Raw genomic sequence first — 9636 nt, 5'->3', positions numbered from 1 at the left:
CTTCACTGCACAAACGTACACAAACACACAGAAGTCTTCAGACTTTGGATGAACTGATCAATCATTCGACAGGTAAGGATACAGTTTATGAACGTGTGTAGTATTAAATCACAGAACGGCATTTGGACCAGTAAGAAGTGGGAATTAGGTTTTTCTAAATCACTATTTAAAATGCTGTTTCTCGTGGAAATGAAACCCGCCACTCTTCAAAATGTTCTTATACAGTAACATCGGCCTGACTTTTATATTTCACTCCTTAAGGTTAAATACACAAAGCAGAGTTTCAGGATCAGTTTCTAAGTGTTCTTGAGTTTATTTGCTCATCTGACTGATTTCTTTTTGACTCTATTTGGGTAAGTTAAGTGTAAATTTGGGCAGAAATAATTGTGTTTCATGACTTTACATAGTTATTATTGTTTAAATGTTGTTGCTCAGATTGAAACTCTTCCTCTCATCCAGCTGAGATGGGTGTTGGTCTGGTGGTTGTCGCTTTGCTCATTGCTCTGATGCAAGGTCAGTAGTTCCCTGATTGCACATGTAACACATATTTCTAAAGTGTGGTTTCTGTTTGCTTGTTTGTTTCAAGTCAAATCAAAGCTTCTTTATTAGTCTGGGAGAAAAAACTGTTAACATGAGGTTGAGTTAATGTTTGTCCCTTCATCGCCTCATCTAGATTAATCTGTGTTTTAGACACTTACATTTTGCCCCTCCAGGTGTCTTTGGTAAAACCTGGAATGTGATGATGCCCCAAACCATCAGGGGCATCAGTGGCTCCTGTGTCACCATCCCATGTCGCTTCGAGGTCCCCGACAGTGAGGAAGGAGACGTCCTGAACTGCTCAGATAGAGGCGTTTGGAGGAGAGGAAGCCCTTCCGGTCCTCCTGTCTCTAAGAGCCTACAAGTAGGTCGACCGTGAAGCAGCACTCGATCATATCATCACGTTAAAGCTGCCGTGTCGCTGTTCGAAAGTCTGACATTGCTGACACCTAGTGGTGGCATGAAGACAGTCTCATTTTCTGTTAGCACACACAGGTGCTTTAAACAAATCATAAATGGATAAACCTGCATAAAACATGACGAAACAAGCAGACACACAGCAGAACAGGCTGTAAAAACCTGGACTAGCCTTCAACCCTGTTTGCAGGGGACTGGTATTACCTGAGGATCTGTAGTGATCTGGAATAATGCAGAGTTTCACCACAAATTACCTGCACAGGTCATGTGATCGTCTCTGTGATTTAGGTTTTTTTTAAAATCTCTTTTCCTGATGTTGATCTCCCCGTTCCTCCTCTCCAGCAGCACCATCCCCCATCACCTGACAACCACACACCTGTTCTCACTTCCCTCATCTGCTCTGCAGTTGCCTGAACCTGCGGCCCGCCTCCTCACCTGCAGCTCATTCCATCGTCAGCCACTCGCTGTGTGAGCTGCTCTGCTTCCTTTGTTCCTGTGTCAGATTAAGTCAGTGCATGTGCTGTTTGTCTTCAGCCTCTGAGCTTCAAGCCTTTGTCAGTTAGCTGTATTTGCTTGTCCAACTTCCATGTTTGACCTTTTACCTGTTTAGTGGACTTCCTGCAACTTTTGCAGCCCCCCATTAAATGACTGAACTGATCCCGTCCACCACCTGTTACACAGTCAGCAGTCACACATCAAAATGAGCTGCAAATGTCTGAATGTTTGTAGCAGAAAGTGGGCAGAACACTTCTAAACTATGTTTTTAATGTGGCTGCTGAAGAACAGACGCTTCTCCTCTGAAACTCTGATGTTGTGCAGATCCTTGACATCGTGTGTGTGTGTGTGTGTGGGGGGGGGGGGGGGTAATATCAGTAAACTCAAGTAATATCGTGAGAAATGCACTGCATGAAACACAGACAGGTGATCATTCCTGAATCACAGGAGGTCCCCTGGTACTTAAAACAATCTTTTTTGTTTGTGAAAATTAAGCAAAGTTACTCAGCTTCTCTGGATTTGGATTTAGTTTGGTTTTTTGAGATGCCTAAAGCAGGAAAATTGTCCCAAATTTAACCACAAAAAAAAGTTTTCAGCCAAAAATAACTTTGTGTGGAATATTTTCTTTCTCATCCTCGAACCTTTTCTGACCCTGTAGATGCATCTTCACGCAATTAAATGATTAATTGAACATTTCGGTGGATACACTCCCTGCAGTGGGTTCCTGCTGGGAGATATTTATGTCGCTGCTTGTTATACATTGTGAGCTGCAGGCTTGAAGTGTTTAAACAGAAAATGAGCAGTGTCATGAGTCTGAGGTCTTCATCATCTTCATCACTCAGTGCTTCATTCTCCGCTCATTTCTTTATCTTCTGGAACTTCTGATCTTCACAGGAATTGAAACTTTTGTACTAATCGCTGTTAAAACTCTTTCAGCTGAGAGCGACCGGGGACTTGACGAAGAAGAACTGCACCACCACCTTCCACGGCTTCCCAGAGGACTACAGCGACACGCTCTTCTACAGGCTGGAGTGTACGGAAAACCTCAAGTTCACTTTCAGGAGCGGAGTCAACATTGTTATCCGCTCAGGTACGAGTGGATGAACATGGTAATGTGGTCTTCAGTTTCAAATCCAGCTGTGCGAACATTAACCTCAGTGGGGTGTTTGGTGCCGGAAAATGTTCCTCTTGAATTAAATTTGAATTAATTCACATCAGCTTCAATTGTACTTTGTGTTGAGTGCCCATTGGCAAATATTAGCATGCTAGCCAGCTGGCATGGTGGTGAACATGCTAACCATACTTGCATATTAGCATGCTGACTTTAGCATTTAGCTCAAAGCTCCGCTGTTAGCCTTGTTAAAAAGTATGTTTCTTTGTCTGTTCTTCAACAAAGTGAAGCAAACTTCAAAGAGCTGGCAAATTGATCTTGAGATGAGTATTGAACCCTCGGGGCCACCCTATTTTTCCCAATTTGTCAATGTCACTGTGGATCTGCTGGATGTGTAAAAGGCTTTATTTTGTTCCTGCTCGACAGGTGTGCCTCTTCCCCAGGTGACCTCTGAAGGTATGGTGGTGAGGGAGGGAGCTCTGGCGGTGCTGCACTGCTCAGTCCAGGTTCCCTGCACCACACTGCCCCCCTCCATCACCTGGCTACCCCGAGACAGCTCCAGGGAGGAGCAGACACACATGCAGCAGGTGATGCATCACTCTTTCACTCGTCCACTCACACTGGTGGACACTCGAGCGCTCTTCTTAAGAGATAAGGCTGAGGTAATTCAACAAAGAGTTTGAGATGACTGAACCAAACGACATGTTCCAGCTTCTCCGTGCCGCCTGTGGCTCTCAGCACTCCGCCCACTGTTTGCCGCTGAGGTCGTAAAGCTTTGAAAACATATTTTATTCGATTCTAAAAGAAATGAATAGTTTCCCAAAACAGCTCATCACTGTACTTATTTGCAAATGTCACCTGAGGAAATGCTGCACTTGTTGGAGACTATTTTCAGCTGCGGATTAATAATGAAATGAAGGACAGTGTGCATCGCTCTCGTACAAAAAGACATTTTTGTGGAAAAGAAAAATGGCTCAGAGGAACAAAATATATCAGACTTTATAGACACACATGAACTCATGTCAGATTATGACATTCAAAAAGGAAAATTACTGTTTTGTTTCGTGAATGTTTCAGCAGTTTAAGTGTTTTCTTCTTTCTTTTGCAAAAGCAGAATGCGGACAGGCAGATGATCATGAAATCCACGCTGACCTTCGTCGCCTCGGCCGACCATCACACCCAGAGCGTCGCCTGCTCTGTCTCCTACCCGCTGACAAAAGGGGGCAGCATCGAGTCGTCCATAGCGAGGCACAGAGTCGACGTCCTGTGTGAGACGCTCAGTGTTTGTGTGCATTCAAATGAACCGTGCACAGGTGGACAGAGTGACCTCTGCTGAGGTAGAAGCATTAGATGTTTCACTCGTGGAAATAAGAGCCCTGATATCACAGTCTGTTGACGAGAAGAGAGCAAAACTTCTTTAAAATGTCCGAAAGGAAAAGAAATCCACTCATCAGTATTAAAAATGACAGAGAGAATAATAATAATGATAATACATCAGTCACAGGTGCCATTTTTGACAGAACAACTACTTTTTGTGTTGTTACTTGAAGAATTAGCTGATGACACTCGTTACTTTTTCACCTTTTCAGTGGGATTTTGAATGAGTGATCAGTGACAGATCTTAATACTTCTTCTATCACCGATCATGAGATGATTAATTAATTAACAGACACTCAAAAACACATTCTGCCACACAAAACTTTTCAGACTATTCTTCAACAATTGCTGTTTTTGTGAAATGATCAACAGATTTCTCTTCAGGATTGTAAAATTACTCAAATTGAACAGTCTGAGAAGAGAAAATCAGTCTGAAAATCAGACATTATTTCAGTTTAATGGGACACAAAGAGCTGTGCAAAGAGTGAATCCAGTGGTGCATCACTGGAAGTAAACAGAACAAACAGAGTGTGGTTGTTTTCTGTCTACACAGCTTAAAACCCAGATATCAGCGACTGATTGGAGGATTTACGTTCTTCCTTCATTGTTTCAGTGACACGTGTTCTTCTGCCTTCCTTCCTCCTTCATTATGAAGGATGCACTAATGCTGATTTATCGCCCTTTAAGCTCTTGACTGTTAGACACAGCAGAATGTAGTCTGAGAAACACTTGGCTTGTTTCAACATGACTTTGTCTGAATGACTGAAGGGAATTTTTCTCCACAGACGGAAACGTTTCTCTAAGCAGTCAGTGTTTGAAGAGCTGAACTTGTCTTAACTTGGTGTTGAAGGAAGTATTATGAGCCACTGCAGCGAACGGCTGCACGCATGACACAAGGTGCCATTGTTACCGCGCTGCAGACAGTGGACCTGTGTTTGTGATGGTCGTGGAAGAAGTGCTCTGATGTTCTACTTAAGTAAAAGTACAAATATCACAGTGTAGTACTGTATACCCCAGCTAGCCAAAATTGGTTCCCAAAACATAATGTTCCCAGAACGTTCTGAGAAGGTTAGTTAAATGTTTGTTTGTGCTCTACATCACATCACTTCTAAAAGGTCTTGAAATACCTTGTGTACACGTTTTTTTTTTCAGGTCAGACAACATGACATATCATTAAAAGTCTGTTATATTTTAACACCAGACATCACTGTGGCTTTTCCCAAAGATGCTCCCAGATCCACTGTGGCGACGCTCAGCACGCCTGGTCCCGTTTCTGAGGGACACATTGTGACGATTACATGTTCGAGTGATGCCAACCCCCCCGTGGTCTCCTACACCTGGTACAGAGTCGAGACTGGACAGGTAAAACCGAATCTACTGTGCTTTGGCTTCTGTTTATTGGTTTTATGTGTGTAACTACTTATTTTTTACACGTGTTTGACATCTCAGGAAAATAGAAATGTGTATTTCATCTACTCTACTTGCGTTACTTTAACTGCAGAATTTACTGTATCATCTCTCCTCGTCACAGCTGACTAAGAGGGGTGAAGGAGAGATACTGGTCCTGAAGGTCAAGAAAGAGGACAGTGGGGCGTATCTGTGTGAAGCTTTGGCCAAGATGGGCTCTCAGAGGTCCAACCCGGTGTCTCTGCAGGTCACCACCACAACAACAGGTAAACTAACACAACATATATGAATTATTTCCTCTTGACTCTTGACTGTAATACTCTGTCATGCTGTACTGTCGTAGAACTGTCTTATGATTCATGAACAGTAACAGTGATTCAGAAGTGAAATCCAATTCACTGGATTATGATTCACTGCCAGCTGATGAGGGAATGTAAACAATGGAAAATCTACAGAAAAATGTATCAGCATTTGTTGTCAATAACAGAGGATGTGACATAAAGCTAAAGCTAGTGAGCGAAGTGAAGTAAATAAAGTATGAAAAGAGAAGTAAGAGGAAAGGTGACAAAAAGCCCGAGTGAGCTTAAGTGAAGTAAAGCTAGATTTAAATTTGAGTTAAGTACAGTGAAATGAGGTAAAGCCAAAAAGCGAAGGGGGTGAAGTGAAGCTGTGAGGTGAAGTGACGTGTAGTGAGGAGAGGAAAGGTGAAGTAAAGGCAAAAAGCAGAACAATGTTAAATGAAGGGAAGTAAAGCTGCAAAGTAAAGTTAAAGCAAGAGAAAAATCTCAGAAAAAAGACATTTTACATCATGCAGGGAAAACCAATACTGTTATAAAACCCACAGAAGCTGGCTGACGTCCACTAGTTTTCACATTCTCTGAAAAAAAGAAAGGAATTCTGGGAAATGGCTGACTGTAGTAAACAATACAAGCTGATGGAAATACACTGATAAAAAGTACTTGATTGCAAAATAACTTCTGGGATGCATCACAGATTGAAGATATCCGACACCAGAAAGTGGAAAAACCAACAAATAACTGCGTCTGGTTGTAATTTGTGTTAAATTTGCTGACTCTAAACCTGTTCTGTCACGTTTTAATTCTGTTTTTCAGACAGCAGCAGTTTAGCTGGCGGGATTCTCTACAGCATGTGTGGAGTGATGCTGCTGCTCTACATCCTGACTGTGGGTGTGAGTGTGTACAAGTATCACAGGTAAGAATTAGCTGGTTTCCCTCCTCCACATCTCCCCGACATGCATTAAAGGCATCACTGTATATTCATAGAAAGCCTGTGTACTTTAATTAATAATCTGTCAGTGTCCCTCAGACAGTGTATCTACATCTGCCAATAAATCCTTCCCATCGTTCCTTCTCTGTTTGTTTTGCTTCTCCTGCCAAGTCTTTCCAGGAGGCTGAAGGTAAGAGGAAATTTTTCACTTCAGAGTCACTGACAAGCTGGCAGACAAGAGACTGAGAAATGATTACCAGTACAGTACTGGTGCAGTCGATCTGATAAGGAGTTTTGACATCCTCGGCACGTCACAGTCTAGTCAGAGCGTCGTCTCGCGGACATCCTCATCCTCGCTGCTTCACTGAAGCAAGAAGACGGGATGACTAATCTCTGGATGTTGTGTGATGTCACTGGTGTGAACAAGTCTCTCTCCTGCATCCGTCACAAAATAAGCAAATTAGGTGGAATTCATTTTCAAAACCTACAGGAGTACAACATCTGAAATATACATGTACTGCATGTGCTCTGTGCACGATAAGTGTCCCTCACATCAGCTCCACTGATTGGGTGAAGACCATGAGACGCAGCTGAAAGCTCTGGAAAAGGTTTTCAGCTCACGTTTGTGTTGTTTTCATACAGCACAGCAATGCAACCATGTGAAATGACTCCTGTCCACAAGTCCTACATTCAAAACTTGATTAAAGTAAAAGTACAAAAGTATATTCAGAAACATGTACTTTAAGTATTGACAATAACTAATAGTACTACAATGCAGCAGAACGGTCCCTGTCAGAGTTTTATGTCGTACTTTGAAGAAAAGAGAAAACTCAATTGTTACAGCGACGGACTCATTTTTGGATTATTATCACTGCTAGTGGAAGAAGTACTGCGATTCCTGAAGAAGAAGAAGAAGAAGAAGAAGAAGAAGAAGCTGTTTCCGCCGTCATTGGTCGATATAATGCGTGAAAACATGTCTATGTCGCACCAGCAACATGAAGGAACAATGATGACTTCCCCAAATGAAACTAATCCCTGCAGACGTCTCCTGGGTGTTTCAGGCGACGTGTTGTTTCCAGTTTTCAACGTCCTTCTTCTTCTTCTTCTTCTACTCTGTTTATTGTAGCCATACGTAACATAGATTATACCACCAACGTCTGATGAAACTAGCCCAGTTTATTCGCTCCAAACCAGTTTATGGAACACGGCTAATTGGTATTTTGTTTTCTGCTTCGCAATATTTCACAATTTCGCCTAAAATTTGCTTAACAATGGATGGAAACATGGCCGCCGATGCCTCACATGTCCGTCTGTACAAGGCTTTCCTCTCTGCTCACTAACAATGAGGACGTTGACGTGTGTGTGTGGTCAGCCAGTCATGAATTGATAAGAACTTTGCTGTTTTTCTTACTTTTCTCAGCAGATTGAGCTGAAGGGGGAGCACACCTACGCTGGCCTGAGGACCTGCAACGTTTCCTCCGACTACGACCAGCTCCAGGTATCACAAACCAGCGCTTCAGGTCACATGTAAGAAATCAGATGAATACTGAAGATTAACTGAGAGGCAGCAAGAAGAGAAGGGTGATGTGACCGATTTTGATGAGTGTTTTTCTTGTTCAGACATGTTGGAACGTGTTTGAGTGTGTCTGAACATGCTCCATTTACAGGAATCTGGATAAATAATGTAACACAACAGCACAACTCTGAGACCAGGCTGGTAAAAGGTTTGAGTTCAGTCGAAAAGAGGCAAAGTGAGACAAAGCAGCGGGTCATGACAGGCAGGAAGAGGCAGGAGGCTGATGGGCACAGGTGTGCAGGTGGGCGGGGAAGGTCAGGTGATGGGGAAGGGATCACTGCAGGGCAGGTGGGAGTGTCAGGATGTGAAATGACAGAAGAGTTGATGTATGGAGGGAAAGAGCAGACGAGGAAAAGGTGAGAGAAGGAACTGAGCGACGTTCACTGAGAGGAAACTCAAAGAAAACTGGAACTGCTGCAAAAGGCTTTGATGTTTGGAAGAGGATTATTATCATTATGATCATTATTATTATGTTAAGTGATCAAAAAAGAAGGATGTGTGTAAGAGCAGAGAAGCATCCTGATATCACAAAACTTCAATGTTTTTCCTTTTTATTAACTTCTTTAACATCAAGCACCACGAGCAGAGCTGAAGTCCAGCGTGTTTCATCAAACATTGTCCTTTAGAAACACACTGAAATCAGGCAGCAGTGTCTGTGATCATCTGTGTTCCTGTGTCATTGTAGTACTTTAATGAGTTTGTGTTTTTTAAATCTCATCAAGCCTCAGCAGCCTAAGACGACGCCCCCTGAGACGACGCCCCCTGAGACGACGCCCCCTAAAACGACGCCCCCCGAATCGACGCCCCTTCCTGATGATCCCAACTATGAAAACCTGCAAACATTGTCCTTCAAGTCCAAAACCGGCAGCAGCTCCAGTGGACCTGAAGGAATGAGTTGAAGTTTTCTTCTCCATGTTGTTTATCCACCTGTTTCCAGTGTCTGTGAGGCCGTGTCATCTTTATATGTGTAATACACATTTCCTGTTACTCATCGCATGTTTGAAAAATGTCTGGAAGCTGGAATTGTTGATAAAGTTTGAAGTGTGAATAAGCTGCACTGAGTCTCTGCTGATGAGAAATAAAGAGTGAGAGGTTAAAGATGAACTCCTTCATTTTGAAAAGCCACAGATTCTCCTTTCAGCTCACTGATGCTCTGAAGCTTGAAGTTCTGAGCGTTTCGGGGCTCGATGGACGGCGTCGTGTTAACTTTCCGCTGACTTCCACACATGACCTCAGCCACGCCGCTTCAAAGGCTCGTGTGTAGGACACAGAAAACGGTGACGTCGCCTCGGCCTCCTTACTTTCCACTGAAACAAAAACAAAACGCTGAGAGCTGCAGGAGCTTTGATCTGGAAGGTGACACGTAATCTTAATAATGTGATTTACTGGTGCACATGAACACGCAGGCTTTTTTTTTTTTTTTAGCTTGCAGGCAACTGTCAACCAACCAGCAGAGGCTAAACTGATGGACCATTGAGATGTTACCAGT

At 43.0% G+C, this 9636-nt stretch overlaps 1 protein-coding gene across 3 annotated transcripts; it reads left to right on the top strand.

Annotated features, from left to right (window-relative positions):
- LOC143335449 (myelin-associated glycoprotein) lies at nucleotides 1–9197 on the top strand. Of its 3 annotated transcripts, none has more exons than XM_076754883.1 (12): nucleotides 1–72; nucleotides 436–513; nucleotides 714–901; nucleotides 2386–2539; nucleotides 2987–3147; nucleotides 3675–3828; nucleotides 5163–5299; nucleotides 5469–5610; nucleotides 6457–6556; nucleotides 6743–6761; nucleotides 7992–8069; nucleotides 8870–9197. In XM_076754883.1, exons 2-12 carry the CDS (start codon nucleotides 465–467, stop codon nucleotides 9044–9046), a joined length of 1359 nt encoding a protein of 452 aa, XP_076610998.1. In that variant the 5' UTR covers nucleotides 1–72; nucleotides 436–464; the 3' UTR covers nucleotides 9047–9197. The 3 variants fall into 3 exon arrangements, with proteins under 3 accessions (XP_076610998.1, XP_076611001.1, XP_076611000.1); XM_076754885.1 differs by having other exon boundaries at nucleotides 5–72; nucleotides 460–513; XM_076754886.1 differs by lacking the exons at nucleotides 6743–6761; nucleotides 8870–9197.
- Nucleotides 9198–9636: the final 439 nt, after the last annotated feature.

Source organism: Chaetodon auriga, chromosome 17 (genome assembly GCF_051107435.1).
Source record: "Chaetodon auriga isolate fChaAug3 chromosome 17, fChaAug3.hap1, whole genome shotgun sequence".
Classification (NCBI taxonomy): Eukaryota; Metazoa; Chordata; class Actinopteri; order Chaetodontiformes; family Chaetodontidae; genus Chaetodon; species Chaetodon auriga.
Note: the sequence above shows the minus strand (reverse complement) of the source record. Positions and strands in the feature narration are given on the sequence as shown.